At 33.8% G+C, this 16,083-nt stretch overlaps 3 protein-coding genes and 1 long non-coding RNA gene across 5 annotated transcripts; 2 read left to right on the forward strand and 2 right to left on the reverse strand.

Moving 5' to 3' along the window:
* Window positions 1-17: 17 nt before the first annotated feature.
* On the forward strand, window positions 18-1,662 carry LOC103829736 (CASP-like protein 5A2). Its single transcript, XM_009105434.3, has 4 exons — window positions 18-219; window positions 315-567; window positions 1,077-1,209; window positions 1,290-1,662. Exons 2-4 carry the CDS (start codon window positions 347-349, stop codon window positions 1,485-1,487), a joined length of 552 nt encoding a protein of 183 aa, XP_009103682.1. The 5' UTR covers window positions 18-219; window positions 315-346; the 3' UTR covers window positions 1,488-1,662.
* Window positions 1,663-1,682: 20 nt separating this feature from the next.
* LOC103829737 (double-stranded RNA-binding protein 2) lies at window positions 1,683-3,600 on the reverse strand. Its single transcript, XM_009105435.3, has 3 exons — window positions 3,073-3,600; window positions 2,767-2,986; window positions 1,683-2,698 (listed from the first exon to the last, which is right to left on the reverse strand). The coding sequence occupies exons 1-3, from the start codon at window positions 3,316-3,318 to the stop codon at window positions 1,872-1,874; spliced, it is 1,293 nt and encodes a 430-aa protein (XP_009103683.1). The 5' UTR covers window positions 3,319-3,600; the 3' UTR covers window positions 1,683-1,871.
* Window positions 3,601-7,357: 3,757 nt separating this feature from the next.
* LOC103829738 (vacuolar fusion protein MON1 homolog) lies at window positions 7,358-10,885 on the reverse strand. Of its 2 annotated transcripts, XM_009105436.3 has the most exons (14): window positions 10,370-10,883; window positions 10,184-10,263; window positions 10,029-10,100; window positions 9,920-9,959; window positions 9,549-9,650; window positions 9,342-9,463; window positions 8,984-9,116; window positions 8,812-8,903; window positions 8,653-8,734; window positions 8,496-8,560; window positions 8,152-8,427; window positions 7,970-8,061; window positions 7,823-7,887; window positions 7,358-7,696 (listed from the first exon to the last, which is right to left on the reverse strand). In XM_009105436.3, exons 1-14 carry the CDS (start codon window positions 10,772-10,774, stop codon window positions 7,601-7,603), a joined length of 1,722 nt encoding a protein of 573 aa, XP_009103684.1. In that variant the 5' UTR covers window positions 10,775-10,883; the 3' UTR covers window positions 7,358-7,600. The 2 variants fall into 2 exon arrangements, with proteins under 2 accessions (XP_009103684.1, XP_033131349.1); XM_033275458.1 differs by having other exon boundaries at window positions 9,920-10,100; window positions 10,370-10,885.
* A 230-nt stretch (window positions 10,886-11,115) lies between these two features.
* Window positions 11,116-15,412, forward strand: LOC117126679. Its single transcript, XR_004449390.1, has 2 exons — window positions 11,116-13,066; window positions 14,406-15,412. It is a non-coding gene; the product is annotated as an uncharacterized LOC117126679 (long non-coding RNA).
* The last annotated feature ends 671 nt before the right edge of the window (window positions 15,413-16,083 follow it).

The raw sequence follows: 16,083 nt of genomic DNA on the forward strand, positions 1-16,083 counted from the left end.
GTATCAATGAACCGAACAAAAAGCTAAAGACCGAAAAGATTGGTCAAGTCTAGTTCGGGTTCAAAACAGCAGGACAAGAAATAAGTCAAATAACTCACCTCACTATGGCATAAGCTACTTGCTTGTTGTTCAAAAAGAAAAGAAGAAAAAAAAGGCATAAACCTTTACTTTTCCACCATCTCATTCTTCCACCCATCCAACGTGTTGTGTTATCTTAGGGTTTGCACCCATTCCTTCTCTCTCTCTCTCTCAGGTATCACATAAATCTCTTAATCAAATCCACAAAAGTAAAGTTGTACCTCTTTGGAAATTAGATTTTGAGGATTATTGGAAAGAGGGCAAGCAAATGAGTGTGAGCAGTGCATCGGTCCACCCGGTGGAAGCTCCTCCTCCTGCAGCAGCAGCTCCAGAAGCTACACAAGCGCCACGTGTGAGGATGGAAGATATACAAGGGATGCCTGCAACGTTACTCGGCCTCACACTTCGTTTCTTCCAATTCTTCTTCGCAGCTGCTTCCCTCTCCGTCATGGCCTCTACCAACGATTTCCCTTCCGTTTCCGCCTTCTGGTACTTCATTCAATTTTATACCACATATAATTTTATCCTCTGTTTATATTATCATCATAAGGTTATAAACTAGATGAGCTGTCTTTGTGATGTTTCTAACGTTGCTAGGAGTCAGTCTCATTATATCAATGACTATAATTATATGTTTTGGATCGTGGTGTCTGTCGGTGGTTTAAGTAAGTTCCCTCCGTGACTTTTCCCTAGAGTCCAGATATATATCTGAATGTTTGTAATAGCATTAAGCTTTTGGACATATAATGTGATGCGGTAATATATATCGAGTCAATGTAGTTTATATTTGTATGGTTCATAAATATTAAGATTTCAACTAGAACTTTTTTTTTTTTACAAATTTGGGGACTTGAAAAAGTTTTTTTAGGGCCTATGACCTTAGTTTCATTCGGTTTTGTCTAGGACCGGCCCCGGGATTCATGTGATGAGTAAAGCATATGGTTTTGTGATTTTATTCTAAAGGTGGCTTACTGTTTTTTATTGGTCTGTATCATCAGCTATCTAGTTGCAGCCACTATCCTGCAGAGCTTGTGGAGTCTTGCACTAGCCACAGTTGATGTCTATGCCATTATGGTCAAGCGTTCCCTACAGAACCGTCGTCTCGTTAGCTTGTTTGCAATTGGTGATGGGGTGAGAGATTGCTCTACTCATTCAGCCTACCCTATATTAAAAGAAAAGATGGATGAACAATTCCATTTCTTTTTTGGCAGGTGACATCGACGATGACATTTGCAGCAGCGTGTGCATCAGCAGGGATAACGGTTCTGATAGACAACGATCTGAATAGCTGCTCGGCAAACCACTGTGTTCAGTTTGAAACATCAACTGCATTAGCCTTCATTAGCTGGTTTGCTGCTCTCCCTTCTTTTCTCTTCAACTTCTGGTCTCTCGCTTCATCATCCCGTTGAAATTAAAAAAGACTAGACTGAACACAAGATCGGTTTCCACCCCTGTGTACATATAGTGACTGGTTTTTTCTTCTTTCTTTTTTGGGAATTGTTTTGTAAGACCGACCTTGTTTGTTTTGTTGTTGTAACACTGACAAAGAAACTTACTAAGCAACGGTTGCGGATTAAACAACCTTGTCATAGTTGTGAACTTGATGCATCTGTAACAACTAGATGATTTATCAGAAAAGTGAAAACAACAAAATGAAAAGAAGAGACACAAACAGACTTAATAAGGAAGTGAGACAGATTACAAATCTAGAATCCAAAGATCGACAAGCCACAAAACTCCCAACAATATATAATACAAATCCTTACTAACGTTACAATCTTGCAGATACATTATCAGATCTTGAGATTCTCCAGTCGCTCTCTCGCTGTTTCCTGTTCTCCTTTCACTCCTCCTCTCTCTGTTTCCTTTGCACTCTTTGAAACTGGTTTAGCACTTCCTTCTTCTTCAGTTTCTAGACTATCAGGCAAGACAAGAGTTGTTCTTTCCTCTTTTTCTTGAACCTTCGTTTCATCTACTTTAGTCATGGACTTGGGAGGGTTTTGGATATTCACTTTTCTAACGGGTAAAGAAGCAAACACAGGCGCAGCCGTTCTGATTGTGACAGGTGGCGCGATTCTCACGGGCGCAGCACGCATCATGGATGGGACATACACAGAAGGAATCTGCTGCTGAGTGTTTGCAGAAGGTGGAGGAGGCCTTGGAGGTGGTGCAGAGAAGACCGGTACAGAGGTTCTCATCGTCACCGGTGGAGCCATGCCACGGTGGCAAGTCGATCTTAAATGCCTCACCGGAACATACGGAGGAGCTGCTGCTGTTCCAGGAGTTGCAAATCTCTGCTGAGGTCGGTAGTTGCGGTTTTCCAAAGCTGACGCTATGGCTCTTTCAACAGAAGCTGCTGACACTGATCTGCTTCTAGAAGAAGGCTGCGGGCAAATAAAAGGCAAGATTCTCGACGTGGCTGCACGACAAGGCTGTGGACTCGTTGGTCTAGGGCTCTGCATGAAGAACCTCTTCGCAAACGGAACCGGCGCACTCGAGGAGCTTCCCGTCCCAATATTTTCCTTGATACGATAGTTTATCAAGGCTCTTGCTATAATCACCTGCTCTAGCTCGTCAATGTTCTCACCCTCAGGCATTGCGCTTGAAGCTTCTTTCGCCACTGTTAACAAAACAATGTAAATTAAGTAAAAAACCCATATAGAAATCAAGTGAGGAGGAAGGACTGACATTGTTTAAGGGAAGACCAAGCAGCCATAGCAGCGTTCTTCTCTGCTTGCTTCTTGTTCTTAGCCTGATCTCCGGTGAACGTGATGCCAGCTAACTCCACAGTGCCAGTAAACACAGGCTGGTGCCCAAGACCAGACCTGAAGGTGGTGTAACGCGGCAGAGGAGCTCCCACTCTTTGAGCTATTTCCTGCAACAGGTTCTTGTACACACCCGTCTCATCCTACAGGAACAAACAAGATTCAAACTTTGGATCTATCTCTCAAATACAGAACAAAAGATTAAAACTTTGGATCCCAAATCACAAACCAAGATCCTGGCGGCGAGGGAGTGAGAAGGGCCGCGATTAGAGAGGGCACCGAGAGCGACTTCAGCGGCGGAGTGCTCAGCCTGACGGAGAGTGGAACAGTAGTGAGGACTCTCGAAGATCTCGCCGTTGAAGTTAACGGTGGCCTTGAACCGCGGCGCGTGGTCTGGACCTTCTCTTAGGCAAGTGTACGAAGGGAGGTTGAAGCAGCTCCTCTGCGCAAGCTCCTGCAGCTGATTCTTGTACATTTTTTTCCAAATTTGGAAACTACTGTAGATCAATCAATCAAAGCTTCGATTTTTAGGGGTTCGTTTCCATGATTCGGCTTCTTCTTCTTCCAATCGTTGAAAGTCCCGAGCTGGGTTTGTGCTTGGTAAGCGAAATGGCTGGGATGGAGATTGAAGAAGGCGAAATCGGAGGAAAAGTTAGGGTTTTTGCAGAGGGAGAAGGGGGAAGGAAGGGAGGAGAGAGAGAGAGAGGTGTGAGTGGGGTTTTTTGTTTTAAATGAAAGGTAATTAATGGAGAATTTATTATCTGCTTTATTTGCTGGTAGTCAACTGAACGTTAGTCTGCATGGATGTGATATATATCTATATTATATTTTCTGTATTTTTCTCTTTTTTTTTATGTATCTCAGATTAGGGGCTGTACACTACTCAAAAAAGCATGTTACCTGAATATACGAAAATATTTTGTTTTGGTCCTGAATATACGAAATAAATATATGTTCTTAGATCCTCACTTATCTAATGGTTTTAGATTTGTTGTTAGGTTGGAATTCTACAAGTCCCAGGTTTTAAAATCAGTTACAAATTGTTAATAGGGTGATTAAATTAGACCGCCGGTTATTTCCGGTTGTATAAGGTTTGCCAAAATTTTGAATATGATATAGATATTTTCACATTTTATATTTTATATCAATTTTGATATTTTTGGTAAATATATAATATATTGAATTATAAGTAAAAGAATATTCCATTTTCTTTATTATTGCTATTATTTTGCTTTTCATTTCTTTTTGTCTTTTTTTGCTTGTGAATTGTGACGTGTCTGATCAAAAATTATTTTCACAAATTTTATATTTTTATATTTTCCTATCTTTTTCTTCTACATGTTACAACTAGGTGTCTTGCCCGCATATGCGGGCTTAATCGTTTAACAAATATTTATTAGTTTATTTTTTATTAATTCAAAAACCATCATAATAACTTATTATTTATGTTTTCAAAAAAATTAAATCAAACATATATATATATATATGACAAAAATCTAATTAAATATATATGTTTAATTAAAATTTATTAAAGATAACATTGACTTTAACCACTGAATTTAATATAATTGTTTTATAGTTTATTTTTAAATTTTATAATTGAAAAATATGTTTTAAGATAACAACACAATATATAAGACTTATCTTATTTTTTAAAAAAGTTAATATTATTAATAAAAATTCGTTTTTGGTTATATAATTAATATATAAAATTCATTAAGGGTATTATAGATATTAAGCTCTCTAACTTTTAACGTGAGAGCTCGATTCCAAAAATTTACTTTGCAAATAATAGTATAATAATTAATTAAAATTTATTAAAGATAACATTGACTTTAACCACTGAATTTATTATAATTGTTTTATAGTTTATTTTTAAATTTTATAATTGAAAAATATGTTTTAAGATATAACAACACAATATATAAGACTTATCTTATTTTAAAAAAAGTTAATATTATTAATAAAAATACGTTTTTGGTTATATAATTAATTATATATAAAATTCGTTAAGGGTATTATAGATATTAACCTCTCTAACTTTTAACGTGAGAGCTCGATTCCAAAAATTTACTTCGCAAATAATAGTATAGATATCTATATACTTGTGTAGACCATAATAATTTTTAATTATTATATAGAATTTTTATTAAAACTTAACAGAAAAAAAAATATCTTTGAATTGTGTTTAGTTCGGTTGAATTTAACTTGTTTGGTTCAACTAGCACTAGCACTACAAATTGTTGTTGGAACATTTTGATTCGTTTTATGTCTTTGACTCTATGAGAATCTATTTCCGTGTAGGATTTGCCGACAATTTTTGACAATTTTAATTAAAAAAAATAGCTGCAAACCTAAAAAGTATTGCCTGCCTTATTTTTCTCGTATATTGAATCAATATGTTTACACACACCTCTATAGAATAATGTTAGCTTCTGATCTAGTTTCGAAATATGCCCACACAGGTCAATGGGTGCAACCGTGCAGCAAATGACAAGCCGTGAAACTACCAAAAAGCCTATTTCGTTTAGAGAGTTAAGGGGCAGTCTCGTAATAAGTACTAGAGTTAAGAGAAAGTTGGATTTATCGCCATGGACCATGGTTAAGCTTAGTGACCAAGGTTAACTTTTTTATTTGATTTGATTTTTTCATTTAGTTTCTCGTAAAGTTTGATGAAGTTTGACTCGTTCACCACATCACCACTAGTCTACCTCATAACTTTGTACTTACTAGTCCTTTTTTACTGCCGTGATTTGAACATAATTTTCTTTTTAATTATGATTTTAAAAAATAGTTATATTAAGCTTACAAGATAATATAACCAATTTTCAAAAAAAAAAAAAATCAAGAAGACAAACTATTTTAATAGTGTCTTAAGTTGTGTTGATGCCTCATGTACTCGGTCATCTGGAAACTAGTGTCTTTAGATAAATATTTGTTATAATAATTGATGGAAGATTTTTACAAAAAAAAATAAAATAATTGATGGAAGAACAGTTTTTAAAGAAGTAATTTAGTAAAAAAATTATTTATTTATTTTAAAAGAGAAAAAGTTCACTAAAAATTCTGATCTTTATTTAACATTAAATTTCTTAAAATTATATATTTAAACTTCATTTTTGTTGACCGATCCGTTCAAGAAGCACTAAATGTTAACAATTAAATCGATTTAACGTTGACTGTTCTTTGTCAACGAAATGAGATAGTATAAAATTTAAAATTAAAATGACTTAAATAGAAATGGAAGAGAGAAGACAGTTAACTTTTTGTGTTCCATTAGAAAGAACAAATATGTCAATGATACTGTCATGTTCATGTATATTAATCATTGGGCTTTTAGAGAAAAATGGGGTAAATATAGTAAGAGAGAGGGTCAATTAATTTCCAATGGGAACCGAACCAACCACTGCTCTTCAGAACAAAAACATTGGAAAGAAAAAAAAAGCGAAGAGCAAGGGCATCTCTATTCCTACTCCATTTTTTTCTCTAAAATGGAGTAAAAGTGAATATGGAGTAAAGAATGTTTAAACCCAATTCCATATCTCATTTCATAATAAAATTTACTCCATAAATAAAGTAATCTATTTGTTTGTTCATCACTCCATTATGAAATGAGAAATAGAATAAGATTAAAACAATTTTACACTATTTACACTTTTATTCCATTTTAAAAGAAAAAATGAAGTTTTACATTAAATATGCTCTAACACTCCCATTCGTCACCCTTTTATTACCTACTTAATGACGAATTAGTTAATCTATTTCGTTGGTAATTAAGGTGTAACTATATGTTTACCTTGGAGTAGTAATTAAAAAGAGGGGCATTTATGTAGAGCATTTAATTGGAACACTATATTAACCCTCCTTCATCCGTAATGTCTAGAGAAGATAAAACAAATTCAAGTGCATTTATCTCGATCTTTTTGGATTCGCTTTAAGAGTTAAGTCTCGTACGAACATATTTTAAAACAAGTCGAATAAAACACTTGAAAAAAATTTGGGGATGAACATAGTTTGTTAGACTCTCCATAATTGGTTCTCCAGCAAGTTAAGAGAGATGTTGGTATTTGTCAGTAAAACAGTAAAATAAACTTTTTTATTATCTTGGAACTTTAGGACGTAATATTATGTAAACTATATAAGATAACATATTGAAATTGATGGGTATTTAAATCTGAAACCACATAACATAGTCTAGCGATAGTGGGCCAGTAGTACCGGTATGTATCTATTGAACCAGTAGTTTATTGTACCAGTAGTTGCGATTTTCATTCATAACCTGAGAATGCTTTTGAAAACCTGTATCGTACCAGTACAGGTTTTTGAAAACCTGAGAATGCTTTTGAAAACCTGAGAATGCTTTTGAAAACCTGAGAATGCTTTTGAAAACCTGTAACCTGAGAATGATTTTTATTGTACCAGTACCACACTTCTCTACCAACTCCAGTATCCATCGTTCTATCAAAACCTGAGAAGGCTTTTGAAAAGAACTAGTTGATGTCTTTATAATTATCAAGTCTGACTATTCAATCTGATTAATAACAACAATAAAGAGCTCACAGCTTACAGAAGAAAGGTAAATAGCTTTCTCAAAAGGCAATAGGGTACAACACACCGACAAACTTAAATTATTGCCTTATACTTATTTAAGAAACAAAGGAAAGTGATACGCTAGTACAAGATTTGGTAATTATGTGACATAATAGTAGAAAGATCTGAAGTACATATATCTATTAAAAGAGTTAAAAAGTAATGTATCACCAAGAGAAAGGGCTAGCTCCTTGCAAGAACACTTCATTTTCCACATCTTTTACCCTCTGGCAAACCTGATTGCATATCTTTATCGCCATCGCCTGCCACACAAATTCATCATTAGAAACAAGCAAAGCCCTATCGATGTCATAACGATCCCATTTTGCAAGTTTCTCATGGCATTTAGCAATTTGTTTTTGAGTATTCAAAGCTAAAAAATATCTCACCTTGTCTGCAAGTGGGTCAAAAGCTGCATAGAGTTCAAAATCTGGTGTGACCCAACATAGAAGAGCTGAAATCATCACAACAAAAAAAACTTTTTGTCAGTTCGCAGCAAGAAGATTTTTCGTATTTTTGTTGAAATTCATACTTACTGTAATTTTCATCTCGTCTATATTGAGTTTTGTGGGGTCCCAATCCCTTCTCATGCATTGAAGCATAGACTTTCTGGTATGCTCGATATAGACTGCGACATAACCACATCAGTAACTTCTTCATTTCAAATATTTTACAATTTGGTTAGCGTAATAATCCCATGTGAGAATCATGACTTTACCTTTTCTGTTGTCTGTGGCTAGTTACTGGAGGTGAGAACTCGGATGAAACGTACTGATCTAAATATATACTCCGGTACATGAAATGCCAAAGTCCAAAGGGACCTCCTGTTCCCAAGGATACACCTGTATCTTGTCTCTGATTAGAAGAAGATGATTGTTTCTGTCGAAGCAGGCGGTCTATTGGCAAATCCTCAACCCGCATTCCACCTTCCGCGATTGATCTTTGAACCGTGCCTAGAATATTTGACTTAAGAAGAACAGCCTCAATGCGAATCCTAACACATACAAGTTTGTGGACTTCAATACAGTCACAAATATATTCAAGTATGAAAGCGATTTGTACCTGCAATCTTTGAGATGATGGAAGGCCTCTGAACGTGTGGTAAGCAAAATTACATATGTATCATCCTACATTACAGTTATGTTACGTTGATATATCACTACTGTTCGATGAGTTTGGAAAGCTCTATACATATTACAAGTATTAAAATGTGACTCACGTCGAAGAAGTGCACATAGGCATGCAAAAACGCATGAGGGTTGTATCTTGGTAGGCAGATTGGCGAGAAAGATTCTGATGTCCTGCTACCAGAGAAGTAGTGAGATGAAACAAATGTTTGGTTCACTGTGGGTATATGGACAGAACATTTAGCACTTGCCTGAATGATTCTGATGACATGATGAAGTTTGAGAGTAGTAGCAAGTCATCTGGATGGAGAGATGCTTTCTGTGCACCAGCAAGACTGATAACCTGCAAGTTAAAACACAGTCATCAACTATGATGGCCTTTACAGGCTGAAATATTTTGATCTGTTGGACAAGGGCTTCTACCTTGTGTCTGTACATTAGTAGTGCAAACAATACACTAGACGCGCAAACATCTTGCAATATTGTCCCCGTAGCTTGCCTTAACGCATACGGAAGGGGAAGACAAGTGTAGGCATGAAGAAACGTAGCTGGATTCCTAAAAATTTTTTAAAAAATCATCTCCAATATTGTTAGAACTGTTTCTACCTAAAGCTTAGCGGCGGACAGTTTTATAGATTTGGAAAGGACAATAAACAGACTCGCAGCATTCTAATAAATCTTAGAGGCTTGTATGCTTAACAGTTAACATAGACATCGTAGTATATACTTTGATAATAATGTGAAAGGAATTTGACTTATAATAACTCAGAGACAAACCAACCAGTTAAACGAATGGACAAGAGATGAGAAGACAGCATCTGTCCCTCCAAGCAAGGGTGCCATGTCGAACTTCGCATTCTTCTCAAAACATCTGTCTATTGAATTTGTTAAAATGAGTATCATCTGCATCAGTAACATTACATTTCATCATTTCAACACGAGAAAGTTTTAAAACAAAGGAAACAGAGCAGCAGAAATCAGATGTTACCTGACCATATAGAAGATCCAGCTGCCCCCTTAAATATTCATACGTTTCATCTGTACAGCTGATGCAGACCAGGTATATTGGCCCCTTCACCAGAAAGACAACCTGAATTTGACCATCCATACACATGACTTACTCTCAATAACAATAATAACATAACTGAACAAAACATTTTGTTCAAATCAAACCATATATGCTGAAAGAAACGGAATGAGCATTCCACTCATTCGGACTAGAAAAGACAACAAAATTCAAAGGATAAAAAAGAAATTCTTCACTTATTTATACATTCCCATTGAACTCTATACACCTAAGCTAATACAGACACTACCGCCTAACAATAAAAAATTGATTACGCAAGGAGTTATAAATACCTGGTGTTTTCCTGCCTTGACTAAATTGACACGGTCGCCACTGAAGAAACAATAGGTTAGGCATGAAACCATAAAGACAAAAAATAAAAAATAACAATAATAATTGTACCCGTTCTCAACAAAAGAAATAATAGCTTGAAGAGTAGCTGAAAAGCCAGCAAGCTTATGTTCATCTCCGTATCTGAAAGATAATAATAAAAAAGAGAAAGTTCAAGAAGAGAGAGTAACGAATTTAAAAAAAAAAAAAAAGAAGGAAGGAAAAACCTGGAATAAATGGGCTTGCCGGAGTGACTCAAAATGAAGAAATGTTTCTTCCTCTTTCTCCATGACATGGAACCATCGTCCTGCAAAGAAGCTTCCGATCATAAAACATTGATTGAGCTGCAAATGCTCTGCTTGGACTGTTATTGAACCGAGCTAAGCTAAGCTACTACATCAATTCAAACTCACCTCCTCCACGTGGCGTTTCCCAGGCAACCACGCGGCTTCATCCGCATTGCCTTCCCGAATCTCACCACCCTCGCCGCCGCTGCTCCCTCTCTCCCCATCGTATCCGCTGCTCGTCGGACTCGGCGGCTCCTCCCCCGCCTCCATTTCAACCACTACTTCCTCTTCACGCACTGAAGAACCGTTGGCCGGTACAACCTCCTCCTCCTCATCATCATCATCATCATCATCATCGCCGGTAAAATCGGTGTGGCTTCCGTCGGAGACTTCGCTTGGCTGAGACAAATTCAGCGACTCTAACAGACTTTGAACGCGATCGGAGCTCGTATCGGGATCGGAGCTAGGGTTCGGATCGGCGAAATCGGTGCCGGAAGAAGAAGGAGAGGAGCTCGAATCTGAAGTCGCCATTGCGGAGGAATCCTTTCAGGGAAGAGAGAGCTGAGAGGAGATTAAAACGGTCTCCTCCAGCGGCAAGTCGCGTTGTCGTCCATTGAGAATATGATTCACGTTTCATCACCAACAACTGATCCAGATTTTTAGTCGGATATATTTGACCCGCTTAGTGACCCGTTGGGCTCCCTACTTTGTATGGGCCTTAATAGTGAAAACCGAAAACCAATTACAGTGGCTCCGACTGGTGACTAGTATTAGAGTTGAATTATAATATGATTTGTTGTTTGATGTAACTTGTAGTAAAAAATATGTGGTAAAAACTGTAAGTTTATGTGGTAAGTTTTGCACTAAAAATAAAAATTATCATTTTATTAAAACTTATGACTGGTAACATTTTTGATGTATCAGTTGCAATATGAGTTCCGAATAAAAGAATTGAATATATAAACAGAAAAATATAATTTTTCTTATTAAGCTATTTTTAAAATAAATAAAAATAAAAATAAAATTTATTTTAAATAAGTATAAAATTTTGAAAATTAATTTTCTGTATATATTATTTTCTAAATATTATAATAACTACTAATAATATTTATTATAATATCAATAATAAAAACATGAAAATTTATAATACCATTTTGCAAGTGAAAATGAAATTTTTTTTGCAATCAAGAAGAAGTTGACAGAAGAAAATAGACCTTGAGCTTTTGGGTTTCAAAGTGACGTGATACCACCACGTTTTTCACTTTTTGTAAAATGTTTATTTTTTTTAAAACTATCAATTAAATTTGTAATTCAACTTCTAAAACATGGAATTTTGGTTGATGTAGGTTTATGTTTTGAGTTAGCATTTTTATAAAGGGTTTAAGTCAAAATTGTAACTCAACTACAATACATCTTAAATCAAACTTAAAATCAAAAACTTAGATTTAATGCATGATTGGTAACATTTTTGAGTTACAAGCTTAACTCAAACTTAATCAACTCTACCACATGTCACCAATCAAAGCCAGTATTCATGTCTCACTACTTTTGCTTCTTGGGTTTGGCTCATTCAATTTAGTTAATTTAGGTGATGATTGTTTGTGTGGTTTCTAGATTTTAGATTTTGGTTTTTAGTTTTTAGTTTTTGGTTTTTAGATTTTAGATTTTGGTTTTTGGATTTTAGATTTTGCAGTAGATTTTGGTTTTTTGAAAAACATGAATGGTGACTTTAGATTTTGGTTTTTAGTTTTTGGTTTTGGCTTTTAAAGCAATAAAATGAAAAAAATTATTAATAGTAAAATATTTAATCTGGACATAGTAAATATAAAATATCCTTATCAAAACACACATAAGCTTATTTTAAAATAAATAAACAGCAAACACAAAAAATATTATTGTGTTGTAAACATAAACTTAAAAATTTAATTCTATGTGTAGAATTTAACTCTATATGCAATAATTTTTTGTGTAAAACTTTAGAATTAAATAATTATTGATAAATAATATTTACAAATTTAAATTAAAAATTAACAAAAATTAACAATATTTCTACAATTGCGGAAAATATAAGTCTACACATATGGTATAATACATAATAATAGTTACAGTATATTTTATGAATAAAGTAAAATTTAATTATATTTTAAAAACAATGGCAAAAAATAAACTTTATTAAAATATTTTACATTAATATTAATTGAAAATATTTTAAAACACAGTAGTAATTAAAGTGTGACAAAATATTATGCTTTAGTTAACAACTTTAATTAATGACATTTTTGTAAAATACAACTTTAATTAATTTTATATAAAATGTATGGTACAAAGATTAAAACATTAATAAATTAACTTATCTTTATAAAATTTTAATTGTTTCTATAAGTAGTGAAGATATAACTCCAATTGCTTAGAAAAGTGATGATGTTTTACGTTTATTTTGTGGGCTTTGCAGAATGATAAGTGTATGTCTTATATACTACAATTTTATCTAAAATTAATAATATTTTTAAAAAATACTTTTATGGTTTTTGCTCGTGAGAAACCAAGAAAAAAGAGATTTTGGTTTCTAAGTAAAAAAAGGTAAAATGAATCAGAAACTAGTTTCCCTAGAAAATAGGAAAACTAGTTTCACTAGTTTCTTTTATCACGACAGCATAAAAGAAAAAGAAAACCCTTTTTTTACACCACCGGCAACATGTTTTAAATCTTAAAATTTGTGGCTGGGAGGAACAGAAGATTTGGAGAGAGACGTGACAGATTTACATACTAAAAGTAATTTTATTGTTATAACTGATGATAGTTTGTGGCTTATAAAAAAAAAGGGTCGACGACCTATTTCCACACCATAACTATCATATAGTAACAGATCCATACAAACTTTCAACCTCGTCATAATTAGACACAATTAAACTATCTCAACTTATTTCCACCCAATTTTAAAGATCGAAACTCGTTTCCACACAAACGAAGATTGAGGTTGGTTTTGATGGTTTATAACGTTAACCGATATTAAACCCGATGGTATCGGTTGATATTGGTACGACGCGACCCAGACGAAGATCCAACTTAAAATCGAATAGTATCCGACCCGAACCACTATTAGTCTTCTCCACATCGATTTTCCCTTTTGGAACCCTAGAATCAAAAAAAAAAAGAGAACAAAACAGAGTGAGAAACCCAGAAAAGATGAGTAACGAATCTGGAAATTCGAGTGGAACCTCTGCCGGTCGAGCAAGAGGTAGGGTCGTTTGTGTGCCAAAGAGATGTTGGTGTGGGGAATTGGTGGTGTCGTTGATGTCCAAGTCTACAGCAAATCCTTACAGGAGATACTATCGATGTGCATTTGCGGCTGAGAAAAGGGTTAGTTTACCCTTTATATGAACGCCATTGTTCATGTTCATGTGTGGGTTAATAGAATCAAAAAGTATAAAGTGACAGACCTTATGTCTTTGTTTGTAGCTGAGTAACGATAATCACACATACAAATGGGTTGATGAGGCGTTGGTTGATGAGGCAGAAGCATTGAAAATTCAATTAGGCAGACTTGAGCAGACAATTGTTCATGAGCGTGCAGAAGAAGAGAGACAGAAGTTTGCAGAGTTTGAAATGAAGTTAGAGACAGAGGTTTTTAACAGAATGGAAGATGTCATTACTCAAGCCAAATGGGAGATCAACCGGAGTAGGGATGTAGAACTCACCATGTTTCTTCAGTTTCGACGGCTGGAACCAACCGGAGTAGGGATGGCGTGGCTTAATCTTCTGTTTCAATGGCGCTTCTTTTCGTCGCGAGAGAGACAACGACATACATGATTTGGGATTTTTTTTTTTAATTCTAGGGTTTCCGGGTCGGGTTAGAGGGTTTAATTCGAAATTTGGGTTAACTGATCCTTTATATCGGTTTACCCTTTCTAATCGGGTCATTTTGGTATAATTAGGTTAACTATTGGTTAACGTTTTATTCAAAGCCTAATTAACCAACAGTAAACCGTTTTGTGTGGATTTTAGATCATTTCTTAATTTTGTGTGGAAACGAGTTTCGATCTTTAAAATTGGGTGGAAATAGGTTGAGATAGTTTAATTGTGTCTAATTATGACGAGGTTGAAAGTTTGTGTGGATCTGTTACTATATGATAGTTATGGTGTGGAAATAGGTCGTCGACAGAACAAATCAACTGCAGTTAAATGTGCAGACGCATGCTTTGTCTTTTATCCTGTCTTTTGTCTTGTCTCTTACATTCGCACACTCGCCTGTTTCATGTAACCATTTCCACTTCAAAGCGCACTGAAATAAACACACCAGAGGTTGGCAGCTTTCTTCTCCTACTATATAATCAAGACATAGTTGTTCTCCTTGCGTTTCCTTTGTTACCATTCCTAAAATAAATATTCAAAACATAACTTCAGTTTTTGAAAATCTCAACGTGGGGATAAAAGTGCTATATAAAAACATGGAAAATATTATATGTGTTGATGTGAAAAATAAACCTAAAACAAGGATGACCATAAACATAGCAAGAATAATGGCTTTCGTCATTTTATGATACAACATAAATAAAAGTTTGAAAGAAATTCAAAGTGAGCGTAATCATAACTAGAGATTGACCCGCACGCCCGTGCGGGTGTTAATTTTTACTTTCTTATAAATCGATATTTTATTTTTATGACTCATAATCGAACCTGAATCAAATAGAGTAATATGATTACTTTTGGTTATTTGGTTATTTTTAGTTTAATTTGAATTCAACATACCCGAATTGAATCGGTTAATATTCTTACTTTTCATACAAATATCTGTACCGGCGTCAAATACATTAGTTTTTGGATATTTGTAGGTTTGTATATATCAAGACTGAATTCATCTGGACCCGATTCGAAACACACATGAAAATTTATAATACCGAAATGAAGTCTAGTTTCAAAACTCAAAAAGCATGATAACCCACAGAAATAACTCGTAGCTGAATAGTTATCCGAATGTCCATGTCTAACCGATACATAAGTAAATAAAAAAAATTGTTAACCATTTTGAATTCTTATCACAAATAGAGTGGTTTCATTCAAATATGTCGAATTATTATAGTTAATATGTAAATAATCCTGGCAAAATATTATAGTAAATATAATTAATGAGATAGTTAAAAAGTGAGAAAATGAATGTAAAAGATAAAATAAAAAAATTGAAAACAAATAAGTTTTGTTTTTCATGTCACTATTATATATCATATATATGTCATCATATAATTAATCATATTTTATATGTACCATAATATAAGTAATCATATAATTAATATTATTTTATACATACCATCATATAAATAATCACATATATTATATTTATAAACTTAATATGAAATATAAAAACCATAATTTAAGTTGGTGTTTTTAATTAAGTTATGTATTGTATTTTTCTTATATATAGTGAAAATATTTTTTAAATGGTTATTGGAAAATATTTTAGTAAATTTTTTTTAAATATATATATATATATATATTTGAATCAATTATTTATATAAATTAATTTTAAATTATTATTTTGATTTGAATTTTGTATAGAAATAATTAAAATTGAGAAAAATGAATGCAAAAGATAAAATAAAAATTGAAAACAAATAAATTTTGTTTTGTACTTCTGTAATAAATGATATTAACTTATTTAGTAAATATAATAGATGAAGGGTTAGAATTGATTAACAATATAATAAAAATCTTTTAAAAAATCAATTAAGATAAGCAAGTATTATTTTCTACTGTTATCCATGCTTCCAAACAATTCTCATTTATACTACTATCCATGTTTCCAAACAATTCCCATTTATACTATCAAAGTTTCCAAACAACTC

The sequence above is a fragment of the Brassica rapa genome, chromosome A07 (genome assembly GCF_000309985.2).
Source record: "Brassica rapa cultivar Chiifu-401-42 chromosome A07, CAAS_Brap_v3.01, whole genome shotgun sequence".
NCBI lineage: Eukaryota > Viridiplantae > Streptophyta > Magnoliopsida > Brassicales > Brassicaceae > Brassica > Brassica rapa.